This window comes from Vanellus vanellus (assembly GCF_965231255.1).
Source record: "Vanellus vanellus genome assembly, chromosome: 11".
Lineage (NCBI taxonomy): Eukaryota > Metazoa > Chordata > Aves > Charadriiformes > Charadriidae > Vanellus > Vanellus vanellus.
The window spans coordinates 11,222,858-11,241,638 of NC_138916.1; the positions used below are offsets into that span (position 1 = coordinate 11,222,858).

Sequence of the window (18,781 nt, forward strand, 5' to 3'; positions counted from 1 at the left end):
ATATTTGGGAGTATCACACGCTTATCTGATGAAGACTGCAGAAGGAATGAACGTGCATTTTGTATATTCAGCACTGCCCTTAGATGAGAGAAGTCACTGTATCGTGAAATCTCCAGGAAGCCTGCCAGGGAAAGTAAGGGAGACCAGACTTTCCAGATGATACTTATCAACTATCTTGTACATTCAAATGACTATTGCTCCAGAAGGGCAAAGCTCAGATATTATTGAGTCTGATCCCCGCTTCAGCAGTATTTTCCCCTCTGTTACACTAGGTTTTCAAAGGTTAGCTAGCATTTCTTTTATAGAGACTTGGGAAAAACTGTACAGGATGAGGTTGTCTGCAGTTCCTAGTCATTTGTGCGCCCTGTAAAATGGAGAAAAGGTCTCTTGTGGTAGTAGAAGAGTCAAATACAACTGCAGTTGTACTGTGTACAGAACTAGGAACTAGGCTAGCATAATGAGAATGTGTCCTAGTTTCTTTGTAGCTACTATTGAGTCATAAGCAAACAGCCTGTATCCTCGGAGTACTCATTTGTGTCATGGTGCACATCTGCTTGCATACTTGATGAAAAAGGGGGTGGGAAAGGACAGACTTTTAATGAAAAGTCACAATTTGCCTGTAGTAGATTACTGTAGTAGATTTTGCACTGACAATATGCAATGTTTGTACGTCTGTATCTTGATAACTTTAAATGACTCCTTCAAGCCATCCTTTTCTCCCTTCAAAGTAATATATTAATTTGTCTTGAACGGCAAAGAAGTGTGGATTTTGAATACTTGGTCACTACAAGTCATGTCTAGGAAATAAATTTGTGTTGACTTAAGTAGTCAAACCACATTTAGCCCCTGTATGGATTCAGAATGAAAGTGACCTTAGATTATCCATGCACAACTTTGATTTAACTAAATCATTCTCCATTTACAGCTCGATCTGAGTTAACACTTTTCGTTAGGGACACACCTGGTGAAATGCTGAATGTTCTTAAAATATGAACTAAATACCACATGACCTGCTGTGTGTAGGTTAAGAAATGAGACTAGACTAAGTTTTGAAAGGTCTTTTGCTGCTTCTCTTTGCTCCTCAATAGGCTCAACCGTATAGAATTATTTTTGACAAACGTTTGAGTGGTTAATGAGGGCCTGCAGTGATGGAGGCTCCAAGGAATCTCTTCCAGTGTTAAACTATACTTATCACAGAAAGCTATTTATAATGTCCAACTAAATCTTGCTGCAGTTGAAGTCAAATGCTACTTGGCCTTTTCACTATAAGCAAAGAAAACAATGCAGTTCTTGTATCTCCCTTCTCAGTCTTGTTTTCTATATCTAAGACAATGCCAGACTGTTCAGTCAGCTTTGCCTTGTAGATTTTATTTTCTGTACCTCTCAGAATTCTGGCTCTGTGCTTCCTTCTTTTGGTCTGAATCTGTCTTGAAGTGTCTCAGGCTGGACACAGCATCCCAAGCAGGGTGCCTCTGTGCCAATTAGACTGGAAGGATTGGTTGGTAAGTCTTATGGATTAAAGTCTTATGGGATTCATACATCCCATTATAATACTTGATTTTTCAGTACTGGGAGATGTCAACTTGCATTCATCTTGTTATCGGGTATAACGTAGTAGTCCTGCCTGCTTGTATCTGATCTGGTCTTTGAATCTGAATTGCAATTATTTTCTAGTGTTCTTGTATCTTCTCTTACTCCATAGAATCTGCTAATATTAAGAAAGTTTATAGTATGTTATCTGGGTCACCAGTGGAACTGATGAGCAGTATCGGCCCTGGGAAGCCCTCTGTGAAATCCTGCTAAACACAGCATTGCTGCTGTTTGAATAACTGATAGCCATTGCCAACAAAACTTGCATCCACCACATTAAATTTTTGTCTAGTTAAGTTTCCCTAATTTGCATGGGGAAGTCTCAGAGGCCTTATTAACGCCAGAAGGTGTCTGGAACTTCAGCCAACTTCACCCACTTCTCCACATGGTCTCTTTCCTTTTGGTTAAAGGAAATAATTTTTTGAAACCCATGTTCTTAATTGTGTATTTATGTCTAGCTACTCAGTTGGTTTTGAGTGCTTACTTTAGATGATTTCTCAGGTGATTATTAATTAGACAGCTTAATTATATAGCTTGTATTCTGTCTTCTCCTTACTCCTATCTGATCAGCCTCCTGGAAACCTGCTCGTTTTCTACAGGTTCCTATATAGATGACCGCTAATTAATTAGAGATTGCTTCACTCAGTTATCTAAACCCTCCAGGATAATTTTTCATTCAAGTTGAAAGTATTTACGAGATAAGGAAAAAAAAGAACCGATGGCAAGTATTTTATAGACTGATCTTTCCTTTTTCCAGCTTGAGGTTATATTCTGTTGCGAGTTTATTACACTAGCTATCTTCACCCTGTCAGGTTGAACAAAAGAAACATTAAATCCTTTGGTCTTTACATAGTTGGTTCAGTAATTTTCAGTAACGATGTGTCCCTTTTCTTCATGGTCTGCTTTTGATGCACATCCTTAAAAAAATGACCTAGTTTCTATATGCTGCTTTCTTGTATTTGAGGCCATTGAAGAACTTGTGCTTTTCCTGATATTCTTAATTTACTTCCATCCTTCCTCTGCACTGTATAGTTTACACTTGTTTCTGTAAAGAAATAATTTCATTAAGGAACTGCTGAATCCTCAAAACTGCTTTCCCTCACATTAATTTCCTATATAGATTTGAAAGAAATTCCTGAAGTTTGCATTCTTGTCTGCTGGTCACTGCTTTGTTGTTGTGCTTCCTTTCAAAATCTATGAACTCATCCTTTTTATGGTCAATGTGTTACTTTTTTTTTTTTTTTTTTTTTACACCTTCAGACTGTTTCTGTCTGATTTTGCTGGAAGCAAATGTGACATGCCCACTGTTGTCATTGCTTTTTCTATCATTAGGAAAAAAATACTAGTGCCTTCTGTGATTTTCCTGTGCAATCTACTCTGCTGTATCCCTTTCTGAACAAGGAATATGCACATTCCTTGAGTTCCCCGCTATTATACAATCCTGGTCTTTGGACGAATCTCTCGGTTGCTCAAAAAAAACACTTCCAACTATTGGTTTAGGGCAGTTTTTGTAGAATTCAACTGTGGCAAAATCATTGACTTTACAGCTTCTGTTTTGACTGAGAGACTTTTCTGAACTGTCTCTGCCTGTCTTCTGGACCTTGACAGCGCAAAGCCGGTCCTTGCCCATCCTTCCCGAGCTGTGCTGGAGCTGGTGTACCACATGGCATGCAGCGCGGTGAGCGTGTGCCAGTCCTCAGCCAGAAAACACACCAGACACTGGCGTGTTATGGTTTGAAGAACCCACAACAATTTATTGTCATTTAGACAGTTATTCTATCACCCGATAACCCCTCCCTGCCTGGGAAGGGGAACCAGGAAAAACAAGGAAACCCAAGGGTTGAAATATAGACAGATTTAATAGAATAAGACTAAATAATTAACATTAATAATACTAAAGAAGCAATATTGATCTTGATACCAATATAAAATACACGAGGATTATACTCAGCCCATTCTATCTGTAGGAAGTTGTGCACTCCCAGCAGTGGACAGCAAATGTGGGACGCTGTGAGTGCTACGGCTTGGGGGAGGGAAGGGCTCAGGGGTCTGGCACCGGGGCAAGAAGTTCTCAGGATCGCAGCCATCATAGAAGAGAGAAACTCCTCAGCAAACTTTCTGATGTATATTGAATGTGACGTTCATGGTATGAAATAATCCTGTTGGCCAGCTTGGGTCAAGTGCCCGGGTCTCGCTTCTCCTCGTCCCTGCACCCAGAGAGCTCGGAAGCACCGAGACCTTTAAACCCCTGTACTGTAGCTGGCTAGGAAGTAAAAATTTTTACAAATCCAGACACTAGAGTCTTCTAAAAATGCAGTTTTCCCAAGCATTAGAAGAGACCTTACTGAAAAGTAAAATTACTGAAAGAGAAAATAATCTTGTGTCGCTCAAACCAGTACATGGCGATACACTGCCGTGGGAGGGCTGGAGGCCAAAATCATGGGAAAGCTTTGTAAAATGCTAGGAAAATACATTTTATACAGGAAAAGTGGGAGCGTACATTCTTTTAACAGAGTATTAAGTAAAATATATATCTTATTGTGCCCATAATCCCCCTATTTAGGGACCCCTAAAGGTTTATTAACAGCGAGTTATTTAAACTCCTCCTTTATGTTCTTAAAGTCTAAGAGAGTCCAAGGGAGGTTATTGTTCTGCCAGACAGTGAAAAGTAGATAGGGAGGGAACAAAATATTTCATGTAGGTCAGTATTGCGCCATTAGGATGTTTCAGTGGACTGAGAGCTCCGATCCTGCCAACTGGCGCCTGGGATTCAAAAAAGATCCTCCAACAAAGCTGACGAGGACTCAGCTCCTCGTGTTTTCATCTACAAATGTCGGCAAAAAGAACTAACTCGAGCCGAGCAGCGAAGCTCTTTTTTCTTTCACCTCCGGGCCAAGCAGGCCGCCCGCCGGACTACACCTCCCGGCATGCCCTGCAGCGGACGTGACGTCAGGGGGCGGAGACGGAAAAGCGCCTGCTGCTCGGCGCCGGCAGCGTTGCCGCGCTGCCGCGGAGACTGAGCGCGGAGGAATTCTGGTCTCGCCGGCGCCCCGTCCTGTCAGCGGTCGCCATCTTGTGCGGGAGGAGGTGGCCGCGCTACGCTACGCTTCTCTGCGCGGAGGAGCGGCGGTCGCGCCTCCCTCTCCCGCCCTCTCCCCGCCGTCCTGCTGCCGCGGCGCCATGTCTGCCGAGAGTCCCGAGCCCGCCTCGGCCGAGGAGCAGAAGGTGGGTGGCCGGCAGCCCCGCCGAGGAGCGGAAGGAGGCCCGCGGGGATTCTCCCGCCTCCATCCGCCCGCTGAGGCGGAGCGGGGGCGCCGCGGCTGGGTCTCTCGTCCCTCAGCCCGGGGAGCCTCGCGGGCCGCCGCGGCCCTTCAGGCGGCCTCTCCCGGGCCCGGCCGCCCTCCTCGCCGCGACCCCTCAGCGCAGCGGCCCTCGGCGGGGAGGACGGGGCCCGGGGCCAGCGGGGGCGGCGGCGCCGTGCCGTGGGTCGGGGCGGCCGGGGGGGGCGCGGGCCCTGGCGCCCGCGGCTGGCGGAGGCTGGAGGCGGAGGAGCGGCCCCACCATCTTGGCTGCTGCGCTTGGGGAATCTGTTCTCTGGTAAATGGTCGGCGTTGCGCGGGCCTGGACGGGCTCCCGGCGCGTCCCCGCTCCTGAGGCCGACCCCGCGCTCCGCCGGTGCTCGGGGAGAAAGAATGTCAGCTCGCAGTCAAGGAAACCGGCCGTAATCCGCTGGCTAAACTTTTGTTTCACTTTTAGAAAACTTTCAGCTTTTAATGTAAGCTGTTTAGGTGAAGAAATAGCCAAAACACAACGGCTGTGGCCTGTTCTTGTTGAGGCTTTTAGAAAGAATAACTTGCGATGGCAGTGTTATGTCATCCCTGTAACTAATAATTTTATATTCTCTTAAGTGGGATTTGGCTTCACAGATGACTCTATGCTGTGAGCAATTTCCCTCTGTTGGCTGTGACTTTAAGAAGCCGTTTGGTTTATAGTCTTGTCATTGCTATATGGACTCGGTTGCAGTCTCCACAGCTATTTCTGATAGGGAGCAGTTATGAAACAAGTGCTGCTTTGAAGGACACTAAAAGAAAAAGCTTAATGTGCCTCAGCTGGCAGGTTTTTGTTTAATAATTTACAATTTGTAATATGAGTTAGTCATACAAGTAGGTGAGCTTTGGGGATTAATATGGAATGATACCTTCTCAATAGGCACAGTAATCAGAACCAGCTTCTCTGGCAGGTCTGTAATCTACTCTTAAATGCGTGTGTTCTGCAGCTCGACTTTACATTCATGTTAGGTAGGCTACTAAAGGGATACCGTTCCTGCTCAAAGCCTATAAAAATAAATCCCTGGCCTATGCAGCACTCCTAGAATAGCTCTGTAATAAGAGCATAGTAAAACATGTGGTAGCAAGTTTATTGTGATGCCTTCTAGTGTGTTCTGATGAAGTCAGGTGACTGGGACTGATCTCGCTAACTGAGTTTCAGGCTGAAGTCTTGAAATGCAGTGCTTATGCACTGTTTTGAAAAATTACCCTTTATTAGAGAGACTATTAGTCCCTTACTGATCTGCTAATTTATTTTTAATCTGCTGAGGTGTTCAAGACAAATTAATAACATCAATAAAATGAAACTTTGTTTTCTGTGAGTTTATATCCTGTTAGGATACTGTGATATCAGTGCTATTATGGCATTGCAATAGTAACCTTCACTAAAACTGTTTGTCTGGGTAGGCAAAATTGAACATTGACTCAGTTAATGCTTAGCTCTGAAATACTTATATAAACAACCCATTTTGCAGTACTTATTCATAAGTATGCTTAAAAAAGATGAACCCCCTAAATAAACTTTGAGGCAGCATTTTCATGATCAGACCTCTCTTCTAAACTTTCTAATGTAGTGTGAGAAGCTTGTGCATGCATTAGGCGAGAAAGGTGTTAAACAAGAGAGTGATATAAATTGAAAACTTGCCAAAGACCAGCGTTTCCTGTTCTCCATGTGAAAACTCAGGATAGTGGCAGGGGGAAGTTCAGCAACAAAGAAACTTTAGACATTGGAGAACATATGCTTGGTTGACTGACTCTTCTTGCCTTAAAAGCCTATATTTTTCAAGAAACTGTGAAGGTGGCGCATTTTGTTTCTGGACTGGCTTTTGCCACATCAGTTCACTGTAGAGTTGTGCTGTTGTCGTGTTTTTCCCATTTTCTGCTTTACATTTTGTCTGATATTTTTGTCACGCTAAAGAGGATGAGCTCTTCATACCAGAGTTTGAAAAGGCTGATGGCTCTTTTTTTAGCCATGCAGTTCAGTTGTCCAGCAGATATGAAACTTTATGCTGCCAGTACCTCTGTAAAGATTAAAAGCAAAAGCTACCTTTAAATGAGTTAGGTAACTACTGCCTTCCTGGTAAATCCTTTTGATGAAGTAAGCAGACTTCATTAGCTGTGTTAAGTTCCTGTAGAGAACTAAAATTAAAATTTTTGTGTGGTTGTCACTAGGAACAAGAGCGTGGCATATCATGATTTCCGCCTCCCCTCAATCATTTGTTAGTCACTTGGTTGTTGCTTCTGTAACTCAAGGGAGAATGCTGTAAATGTATAAATGGCCTTGCCAACTTGGGTTAAAGCATTTGTGGCTCGGCAACACATTTCCAAGAGCGCTCAATACCGTCTAGTCCATAGAAAAATAGAAGGTCAGGACACGCATGCAGTGATCTCCGGGAAACTATCCCAGGTCTTAGCAATCTGTGGTTTAAAAGCCTTCTGAATCAACACATCGAGTTGCTTTCTGAATCCCATCTAAATTCTCGGCACCTCCTATATACTTTGGTAAGGTGTTCTGCAGCTTAACTGTATTTTATATGAAGAACCGTTGTCTTAAGTATTTTTTCAACCTGCCATCAGCTGGTTTTGTTGGGCACCCTAAGTCTTCGTATTGAAATTGTTTAATTTGTCTTATGTAGTTTTTTGAGTCTTAGTTATTCTTGGTCATCAAGAGTAAGGGACCAAGGATAGTCTGTATCCTTTTCAGCTGCATTGATGCATAAGACAGTATTTTGTGTTTTGATTGCCTGCTGTGCAATGATTTGTCAGCCCTGTGAGTGTGCATAAATGTCTGCTTTGATGTACCATGAATACGTATTTATGTAAGCTATTTATTGTTGGCCCTCTGTTCTTAAAAAATTGCCTCCTTTTGTTTAGTATTGGCAAAACATGCCCCCTCAAATGCTCTGTGTGTTGGCTCAACGGTGAGCACCCGGTGATTCAGCATTAGATGTTGAAAGTGTTTAGCAGAAAGGATTGCTTTTGAGAAAACCCGGTCAGTGTTGGCATGATAATAAAGCACAATAGGAAGAACAGCAGCTGAAGAATGATCTTTATAACGTGTGAAAACTGTGGTCTTGGCTAATATGATATTATATACCGAGAAATAGTATAGACTGTAGTTCTATGTTCAGCAGCATCAGGGAAACTTTGCCTTGTAGATTTATTTGTGTTTTGCATTGCATTGCATTGGTTCCTGTCCGCGAAGAAGTTTCTCCTAAACTGTTACAAGAATGTCTATTTTTCCTTGGTAGAACTGTTAATTCAGATTCTCACTGTACTGTGCAAAGCTGTCTTTGAGATGTCTTGGCCTAATGGAGCAATTAGACAATGTTATCCTCTAAATCTGTTGTTATAACCTTTGCTTCTGAGGTTTCTTACCAGCAAGATGTTGAATGTTACAGAACTTCAAGCTTTTGTAAGAGGTGCAGGAAAGCACTGGGGTAGGCTAGTGTGGTGGCTCTAGTTCTTTGGCAGTTCTGGCTCAAGTAGCTCCCAGCTGCTTGTGTTCCTGTCCTCCCTGCTGCTGTGCTAACATACCTGTTTGTGCAGCTGCTTGATAATCCAGACTGTGGAAACTGATCCAAATGAAACTCAGCTCGACAAGGAGGGGGGGGACGGGACACACAGTTATTTTTCTGTTGAATTAATATCTGTAACCCATTCACATGGAATACATGCAGTCATGCTGACTGATGCAATGCAAGGGATGATGACGTGGATGGAGAAGAGTGTGAAGGGGCTGCCTAAGCAGCTCTAAGTGGATATGAAACCTTAGTCGCAGGTGAATGTGAGCCTCTCCTGATTTCAATGGCCATTCTTCTCTCATGCCTAAAAATCTTTCTGTGACTTCAGACGATAATAACAATTCAAGAACTGCAGCAGTCAGTGCAAATCAATATGTATTTTCCCTGAACAAGCAATGGTTTGCATGCCAAAAAAAAAAAAAAAAAGCCCTTGGCTAAATACTGGAAAGGAGCAAAACAAGAATTTTGAATGGAGGATATTTTAGAAATTATCTAGTAGAAGAAATTGTACTTCATGCATCAAATTGCTACATGGACCAGAACAGATGAGTGTAAAGTGGAGGTCAGTGTTGAAAGACTGGATGTACAAATTGTAGTTTTTGCCAAATGAGTATCTTCAAATGATTACTTTGAGAACCCATATTTTACAGTATACTCATAAAATAGGCATTTTATTTTACACAGATGGACTATCTAGCTGTTTGCATCCTCATAAGTTTAGGATAATTATAGACATGTATAGAGAAATAAAGTATTGTTGCTATTAATATGATAGCAGGCATGTTTTTGAGACTGAGCTACTTTAACAGTATTTCACAGTGCATATCGACACATTGCAGTTAGAGCAGTCATACAAACTGGATTGTGGCAATGCAGGTGCTAGCCTCTCCGTGCAACTTCATGATCAAACAGGGGCAGTTGAAGAAAAGTCCTGTGGCTCTTGCCCAGCTTTCAGTATTTGTTTGTTCTTAGTGAAACCCTTGTTCTGACCAAAAAATGGGGGGGAGGGGGTTGTTTGGGGGACTTTTTTTCCCCCAAATTGAATAATTTAATTTTAGTATAGTCTACTTTTATGTGAAAGAGAAATGCATTCATTAGACTCAAACACGTCTCCAGGAAAGGTATCTAAGATGGGAGGCTGAACTCCTACAGTTGCTGTCAGCATTTGAGAGAGAATGTATGAAAATGTCTGTTCATATAATTGAACACACTCTGTGAACACTGCAATTGGCATGTTGGTGAATTGCCTGCAAAGGTATTCTGCATAAATAGTTCATTATTGTAAATTTCATTTACAGTATTGCTAATTGTCTTTCAGGAAATGGAGGATAAGGTGATCAGTCCAGAAAAAGTTGAAGAAGCAAAATTGAAAGCAAGATATCCTCATCTGGGCCAGAAGCCAGGAGGCTCAGACTTCTTGAGGAAGAGGCTTCAAAAAGGAGTGAGTTCTTTACTGTCCATGGGTTGCGGACAAGAAATTCCAAAATTCCTGTTTCTGTGACTTTTTTTTTCTACTCCACAGGCATTTGCATGAGTAAAAGAGTGCTAAGACATTTAAACTTTGTCTGTGAAAGCACAAGGAAGAGAAATTTGTTTCTACAAAACAAATGCCAAATTGGCAGGATAGGTGTTTACAGCATCAGTGGCTCAACTGCACTTTTTAGAAAAAAATAAACTTGAAAGCTGGCTCAGTGCTGCTGTGATAGACTTCATAAAAAACATTGTAGTAAACACTAAGGGTCAGAACCTCATCCCTGTTTTGTACTGATCTTATCTTGACCATTCCTATGTCCCCAAAAGGTATGTTCACTCTTATTATCCATGTTTTTAGCATATGTAACACAGCAAACACTAAGCGTGGTACCATCTGACAGCAGCAGCTTGACAATGACGGTGTAATTCTGAATATACACCCTAACCAAAAAATAATGATAGAAGAAAGAAGAGTGAGTTAGCATTTCAGTATTGTTCCTCATTTAACCAGTGTGTCTTATTTTCTTTGTTATTCAACTGTTTATTTTTTTTAGTTTAATTATTCATAAAGTGATTATGTAATGCCTTTCAGGCATGTGGAAACTCTGTTCTTGGAATAATCTTAGCATATCAGTACTTCTGATGGTGCTTTCATTGCTGTCACACTGTTTTGGGGTGTGTTTTTTTGTGGTTTTGGGTTTGTTTGGGTTTTTTTTCCACTATTTTCTAGGCGCTTTGAGTGCATGCAATGATTCCAAGTATGAATCCTTCGCCAACCAGCTGTTGGAGTTCAGTGCTGATCTAATTCTGTGCTATCTGGTAACATCTCCTGGGAATTGTTGCTGTTGGCAGGTTTTTTGGATAAGCTTTCTCTCATAAGTTGGAATGTTTGCAGCGTAGTTAATGGCTGCTGGGCATGGGCAGGTGGTAGATTAGGTGGCTCCTTTTGTGAGTTGAGCTGTTATGTGGTCAAAGGCAGCCTAAATGAGACTTCAGTGTATGTGTAGAAACAGAAGGGAGAAGGTAAGTATGTGTTGTAATGATAATTCAGGAAAACAGACCAGCATCCACTCCCTAAGGATTGATGGCCATAAAGGAATTATGACTGCTTGCGCTCAGTGCAAATGTGAGGAAAACTCACCACCAACAATAACAATCTGTACAATATCTTCATCTTGATTATAGCACTATTTAATGCAAAGGTTGTTGCAGCCTATATTTTCAAATTTGAGCAGAGGTAGACCAGTGGACATCTTATTTGACTAAGTGTTTAGGATTTTCCTACTTTGATGAAAGATGGCATAAAGTTGTGGATTCCAATTCGTACTCTCCCTTTGTCAGTTCTCCACTCCTGATGTGGTGGTAATAACTTTCTTCCATTTTATTTTTTATTATTTTTCTTTAGTGTGCTCAGTGTCTTAAATGAAGAAGCATCTTAATATAGACGCCTGGTGTACTTTGGGCTGCCTGGCTTGCTGAAGTTTAAAATAGAGTGAGGATATTGAATATACTTTCAGATAGTGTTTGTGACATGAAGACACCTGGACAGACGTAGTCAGTTTGAAAGGGGTGATCAAATACAGGCCATCTATGAGAAGCTAGAGTAAATCAGAGGAAGATACAGGAATAAGTTAAAGGAAGAAATGGACTGATATTCTAATGCAGAAAAGATGGTAGGTTTTCTCAGATATTCTTCTAAATGTATGTAGTCAGCTGTAGCCCAGATTTTCTTTGATTTGGCAACTAGGACATGCTCTGCCCATTGATACTTGCTCTCCAGCAATGTTCTGCATTGGTTGCACACGCCATTATTAGCACGCTTTGTCCAGAATAAGAGTAGATGAGAACCTTGTTACACCACACTCCTGCAGAGGGACTCTATTTGGAGTTCTTACATGGACAGAAGTAGATATCTGTTAACAGCAGTAAGAATCAAAAGATTGTGCAATTCTGTTATTATCTAGATGCTGCTTAAAAGTTTCTTTTGGTTACTTCAGTCTTGAAGGGCATAATATGAAAGCCCTTTTTCCACATCAGATTATGTTGTAACTTGAGGTCTAGTCTGCAGATGCAGTGCTAGAACATTGTGGTGTAAATAGGGATTACACCGTCAAAAGGATTGAATTGGGAATATTTATGAGTATAAAGTGTGTGGTTTAGACGTACTACTGACTGCATGGGAAAAACAGATTTGATAACTTTAAGGGTCTGGCAGGGAACATTTAAAGCTGCCTTCAGGAGGCCTTGCATAAACACACTGCCACCCCCATTAGTACTAATGTAGAATAAAGAGTATGGTAGTAATATGCTGCCTAGAAGCACTTAAACATGGCATGTGGTGATGGCTGTTGTTCAACTGACTGAGGAATAAGTGTATAAAGCTAACTAGGGAGTCTTCTCCTCAGAGGTGATTGTGACTGTAAGCAGCAGTTGCTAGTGTAAAGCTTTGTCCTGAATATTTTTTTTTTTTTTTTTTGGCCTTATATGACAATCTGTTCAAAATCATGGGTTACAAGTACCTTAATAGTAGATCTCACAGTAAGTTGAAACAAAATACAACTTTTCCTGCAAGATACGTCAATGAGCAGTTGAAGACTTCACGCACACCTTGGATGAAATTCCATGCCTGATCTTACCATGATGCAGATAAATCTTAACAGTCATTTGACTTTAACATCCATAGATAACTTAGTATTTTTGAGAAATCTGACAACAAAAAAACCCCTGATAATGCTAATAAAAATTCGCTGAAATATTAAAGAACACTGTTATAGAAATTCAAACTTAAAGTACTCACTTCTGTATTCAGAAGAAACCTGGAGTGTAGGATAAGAATTTTCTTCACATAGTGCTTTTCAGAAGGACTGCACAGTAGATTTGACTTCACTAAATAATTGGTTTGGGAACTTTAGGGATTATAGTTTCACTGTTTTAATGTATGCAGATAAGAGGTTTTCTTGTTAGCATGCAGTTTTGTGCTACTTTGATCTTCTGGTATGATAGAGCAGGCTCTGTTCTCTAGCTTTAGTTCGTGCATTGTTTAGTTATTCTGTGTTGCAGAACTTGTTCACTGCGAAAAAATTTACAAACCCCAAGGTTTCACTTGTGGGAGACGAGCTCTTGGGAAAATCAGGGCAAAAATGATGTTCCACGTATGGTGTGGATTCAATGGTATGTGCAGAACCTTAATTGTATACTTACCTAATGTTATGAGTTTAGCTATGTGTTCTTAATAGTCTTGGTAAGATTTTGGGGGTTTTGAATCTATAGAGCTACCTTGCCAAATTGGGAAGATTTTATAACTGTTTTTAAAATTTAAAGAATCTGTTTAACCACGTAATTCATTGCATGCATCTGATAAGATTTCAGGGTTTTAAATATATGTGTGTTTTGTCTTCTAGCAAAAATACTTTGATTCTGGTGATTACAACATGGCTAAAGCAAAGATGAAGAATAAGCAACTGCCTACTGCAGCTCCTGACAAGACAGAAGTCACTGGTGACCATATTCCTACTCCACAGGATCTTCCACAGCGGAAACCATCTCTCGTTGCTAGCAAGCTGGCTGGCTGACGAGAACAGCTGAACTGCATGATTATTCTCATTCCTGTTGTTTCTCCTTGATAGTTATTTCTCACCCTCACATCCCCCTTTTTCTTTCTTACACTAAGTCATGAGACTGACAGCTTTGCAGGTAGCGATAGCATGTGCTGCTATTGTAAGGGAGTACTGTTAAGAGTAAAACGTGTAGTATTTGGACTAGTTGAGAACAATGCACTGATTAAAAAGGACAAGTTTGGTTAGAGCAATGTAATCTACTTGAAAATGTACATATTGCCCATTTCCTAGTGTAGGACTGGTTCCAGCAAGTGACATCGCAAGTTTTACAACTTCTAATGTTTCTGCTTTTGTTATTTCATCTTAATTACAGCATATTTGTATTTAATATAACCTCCGGTTGTGTTGGGTTTTTCTTCTGTGTTTGGGTTTGTTGTCTAAAATAGAGGTTTAGACCACAAGTTGCTAGATGGTAAAGCATGTATAAAAACAAAGACAGGGCTCTGATTGAATTTTGTTTCTGCTTTTGAACTTGAACGGCCTTAAACCTGTTTCAGCTTTAACAATAGAGTTTTTACTTGGGCAATATTTGCCCATTCTGGTGTAACTCTTGTGAATCTAGTGCTTATTGACAACTGCCTGTTGAAGCTGGTATTCTTTTCAGTTCCGTAGCTTAGGACACACTTTTGTTGAAGATGTGAATGAAGTGTGCATGTGCATAGACTGTTGAATTCACTCTTGTGCCATTTTTGTAAATACAATAGTTTTGCACAACCTTTTGCAAACTTCTATTAGTTTGACATTTTAAAAAGCAGATAATGTGCCAATCAAAGCACAAGTGACTCTGTATCTTTCAAAGTCTTGTCCTGAAACTAAGAGCCCAGAATCTTGCTACTGAAAGTAAAAATTGAGTACCTGAAATTTGTGAAACTCTTATATTTACATTTGACCCAGCCTTATGCTTTTGCGGTTGCATGTTTTGTTTCACAACTATGTCCAGCATTCAAATATCAATCTGGAATTTGTACTTGTATTTGGAGGCAAGTGGCCTTTCTGTTTAGCAGCTCTTTAAGCTTTTAAAGCTGAAATGATCTGTCTGGTGATATGGGAGATGGCTAAATGTACTGTTTTAGAGAATTTCCCGTGTGGCAAACTCCAAATCTAGGCTTGCTAAAGCTTAATATGCAATTGTCTTTGCGCTATTTTAGACTTCTGGAAGCAGAAGGGTATTTTATTTTTTTTTTTTTCCCCTTGGACTCCTGAAGTGGTAGTAAACTAACTCCTTTTCTCTTTGTTTATACAGCAGCCCCTCATTGGCTTTGGGGAAACAAAGAACTGGAAGTGGTATCTATATAATGGCCTATTGAGAAATAGGTAACTTTTCATGTCAGAAAATAGGAATGAACTTCAGTTCATTTTTATGATGCAGGTCATAAGTACTAGGTTGCCAAAATACATAGTTCCTATTAGACAGGTGTGTGAGCCGGCACAGGCAGGATGCAGGAACAACCACAAATTCATGGATGAAATGCAAAGAGTAGATTTATTTTCGTTATCTTGCTAACGGGGTGATCCCTGAAGCAGCACCTGGGCAGAGGCACGCAAGTGGGAACACAGGCACTGCAGAGCTTGGTCCGTGCTAGAGGATCACTGAACTTGACGTTTTTGCTGGTTATATCAGGGATTCACGCAGGCGTAGTTTTCCACTGTGCTTTAATCTTTCCCACAGCAGGGCAGGAATCTCCAGTGTGTTCGATAGGGTGCCTTTAAGTCTATCACAGGCCTATGTTATCTAAACACAGATGTTCTACTTGTTAAACACACAAGACTAAACAAGGATTAGTATGATATATGTTTTTCGACACCTCAGCTGCAAGTCATGTGAGTGTGTTTACAATCCTCCTCACCAATCTTCCGTTATTTTCCCACAACAGGTAACTTGATGCATTTAAAAGCATGTTTGTTCAATGAACTCAAAATACTAGAAGTGCAATGTGGTCCATAATGTAATTGATTTCCATAGAGGTGATCGCAGCCTTGATGTTCTTTGGGAATATAAGAAACTCAAGATCAGTTTACTGAATACTTTTTTCTTTAAAAAAATAGTTCTGAAACAGCCTATTAAAAACAAAGCACCGATGTGGGTATTATAAGAGAAAACACTTAAAGATGCAAGTTTTTAAAAGGATATGCTTTGTGTTGACATATTCAGAAAGGTCTTGCTGACTGCTAGTCAAAAAGAACACTGGCCCATATTTTCTGCAATGCTCTCTCCTAAAGGCAAACAAGAAAATGATCAAGAGAAAATTAATAATGTTAAATTGGTTCTGTTTTGATCAGAATGTGATCAGAGTATATTGGTGTCTATATAATGTCTTTGGTTCAGAGGAGTCATTCCAGAGAATTTTGAAATTGCTAATCTGATCTTTTTCAAGTCTGTGTAGCCCTTTGCTAGCAACTAAATGGGCTCTGTCAAGCCTGTCCTTATTCCTTAGCCTCCAATAGTGTTACAAAGAATTTTGTGATTTTTTTGCAGAACAGGTTGAAGAAACAGACCTACTTCTTTAAGTATGAAATTAGGCTAGGAGAATAGCAAGGAAACTGGATATATTGAAGCAAACTGCTTTTTATAGATGTTTGTCCTAATGTGAAAATCCTTCTTTATTTTTGTATGTATAAATGAAATTGAAACTCAATGATAGGACTGGGCCTGAAACAAGTTTTGAACAGTTTAAGGTAACTTGCTGTGTATCGTCTGGTGCCACTACTCTAGCTCACGTAAGGTGAGTTTTCTTGATGTTTGGGAAGACTTAAAAATATAGCCATTTAAATTTAAACATTCCACTCAGCTACAACTTGGCTTGTCCTGCTGGTTGGGTGTTCCTTGGTTTGGAACATCCTGGTTGGAAGCTCTTCCGATGTTCGCTTGGTGACTTGCAGTTCTTAAGATTACTACAAATTCAGCTATGAATATATTATCCATGTGTATATTTGAAGTACTGTAATACTAAGTAGGTCAATGACTGATGGTGAGCCTTCACATCTGTCAGACCTCAGCAGCAGGCACAGCTATTTTGGTTCTATACACTGTATAAAACGTAAGTACAATAATCACTTAACAGTAAATCAAACATGACTGCAAATCGATGCTTACTTTCAGCTTACTCCAGCAAGATAACTCAGCTATCCAAACTTATGTACATAATGTATTATATGAGTTTTACCATTTGATAATTACCTTTTTCAAAGAAAACCTGTCCACACTGTAGACTGGCAGTCCCTTTCATATCTTGCCTTTAAGATAGACAGCGTTTAGTTATTAGAGTAGTACTCATGTAGGCTTATAATAGCAGATAGCACCGATGTTTTATTCGAGATAGATAAGTGGATTAATTACAACTTCAGATATGTCCCCAAATCTGTAGCACCAAAGGCTTCCCTCTCATTGTTCTCGATGTAGTAGGACAGTGTTTGTGTAAAGGCCGCAGGAGTACATTTTGTTGGACATATTTACACCCAGTCAAGATGTTAAGGTGACAAAAATGTCAATTGTTCTTTACAAACTTACACATTGTATAGTATACAGAATAAATTGATCTACTTAGTTTTTATTGCAACGTGGAGATTTGTCTGGTCTTTCCTGTGGTTTCCTAAAAGACACTGCATACTTCGGTATTCTCTATGGAAAGTTTCTAAACCCTAAATCTTGCTACTCTGTATCATTACAAGTATGACTGGGCTTTGGTTTCTAGTATGCTAGACTACAGAATTACTTTAATGTAATCACATTTATATATATTTCAGTGCTTATTTTTCTAATAAGGCAATTAAAGCTTATTGTTTGAAAACTCCGTAACAGATGATTGTTTTGGTCCCTCGCACTGAGTGAAGGGGATATCTGGGAATTGGCTTGGCATGAAGATGTTTGCATTGCTACAGACTGTTGGCCTAAATACGGCAATGTTTCCAAGAAATCAAGATGCCGGGAAAAGTCCAGCTAATTTCATATTCAGACTGTGACTTAGGTGCTGATCTTTGTGCAGCTCCAAGATCCAGGTGGTATATTTACACAATTAGCTCGGTCACCAAGGTCATAGTAACGCCCTCTATACGCTGCATCTCTAACAAACCAAGGAGTAAAACGTCCCATTGAAGTAGCGTTGTTCAAATACCGTGCTGAGGCAGTGCAAAGGCTGCATTAACACTGGCATTACTAACCTAAAGTAACTTACCTGAATCTCTGTGGAGGGAGTGGCATCAAGCAGCTGTTTAAATACAGGTTTATTGCCCAAATCTGTTTCTAATTGGAGCTGTGGCAGGGAGGGCTGCACAGACCGGCGCACAGAGAGGCTTTGCGTTTAGTGGCTGTGCTGGCAGGATGTGACCACGTTGCTCAGGAGGGAGCCAAGATTGCAGGAATTTGTTTATTTGGTGGCTGGGGGGCTTTCTGTGGGCTTGGGGAGAACAGACTGGGGGAGCACACAAGCAGGATGAATGTTTGGGTTTTTTTAACTTGGGAGTTGGGCTGAATGTGTGATTACTTATTCCTGCTTCAGTTCAAGTGAGCCACCCTCTTTCAGATTCACATCTTTGGCTTTTTCATTTCTGGCACCTACAGATCCCGAGTAACTTGAAATCTGAAAAGTTCTGTGCATATTCAAAGCATTTATTCCCATTAAATATTTATCTTGAAAATGTTTCTGGAGTCCTAGCACAAAGGCAGAGCACCTTGAGCTCAACTGATATGCTTGAAAAAGCTTTAGTTTAGGGGCAGATTATTCCTGTCTTTCTCAGGCGGTACGTCTTTGTGCTGCTTGATATATGTTTGTGATGAATATTCTTACATATTTATAACAGGCACAGAATTCTGTTTACTGTTTTGGAAAATATTGACAAAGCTGCCACTGAATTCAGATAGATGTTTATTTGACTTTGGTTTAAAATGGGAAGATGAAGTAGTTTTTGTTTCTGACTTTGTCTAAATGTAATAACAGGTTTCAGTTGGGTTTAGTTTTTTTACCTTATTGCAGAACAGTGGTGTAGCTCTTAGTAAAAGAGGAATATGGTTCCTCTTTTTATAGATAATCTGTCAACTTCCCTTGACGATATTACAGGATAATCAAATAACTGTCATTAACACTCCTGGTACAGGGAGTCTCTGCAGAGACTGGATTCAACCTCTGCTGGTACTGCTGTCTGTGTTAGTACGGTAGCATTGTTTCCTTACTGGGTTTGAGGAAAAAAAACAACCCTAAAAGTCTTCCTTGAGCAACAGGATTCAGATTTTTTAAAAATGTGGCTTTTTCTAGGA

General features: G+C 40.5%; 1 protein-coding gene across 1 annotated transcript; it reads left to right on the forward strand.

The window, feature by feature from the left end:
* Positions 1 to 4,611: 4,611 nt before the first annotated feature.
* On the forward strand, positions 4,612 to 17,321 carry ARPP19 (cAMP regulated phosphoprotein 19). The gene is made up of 3 exons (XM_082488721.1): positions 4,612 to 4,815; positions 9,759 to 9,881; positions 13,315 to 17,321. The coding sequence occupies exons 1-3, from the start codon at positions 4,771 to 4,773 to the stop codon at positions 13,483 to 13,485; spliced, it is 339 nt and encodes a 112-aa protein (XP_082344847.1). The 5' UTR covers positions 4,612 to 4,770; the 3' UTR covers positions 13,486 to 17,321.
* Positions 17,322 to 18,781: the final 1,460 nt, after the last annotated feature.

Coding starts and splice junctions, on each gene's coding strand:
- ARPP19 (XM_082488721.1), top strand. CDS start 4,771: ATGTCTGCCGAGAGTCCCGAGCCCGCCTCGGCCGAGGAGCAGAAG. Junction 4,816..9,758: donor CCTCGGCCGAGGAGCAGAAG/GTGGGTGGCCGG, acceptor ATTGTCTTTCAG/GAAATGGAGGATAAGGTGAT. Junction 9,882..13,314: donor GGAAGAGGCTTCAAAAAGGA/GTGAGTTCTTTA, acceptor TTTGTCTTCTAG/CAAAAATACTTTGATTCTGG.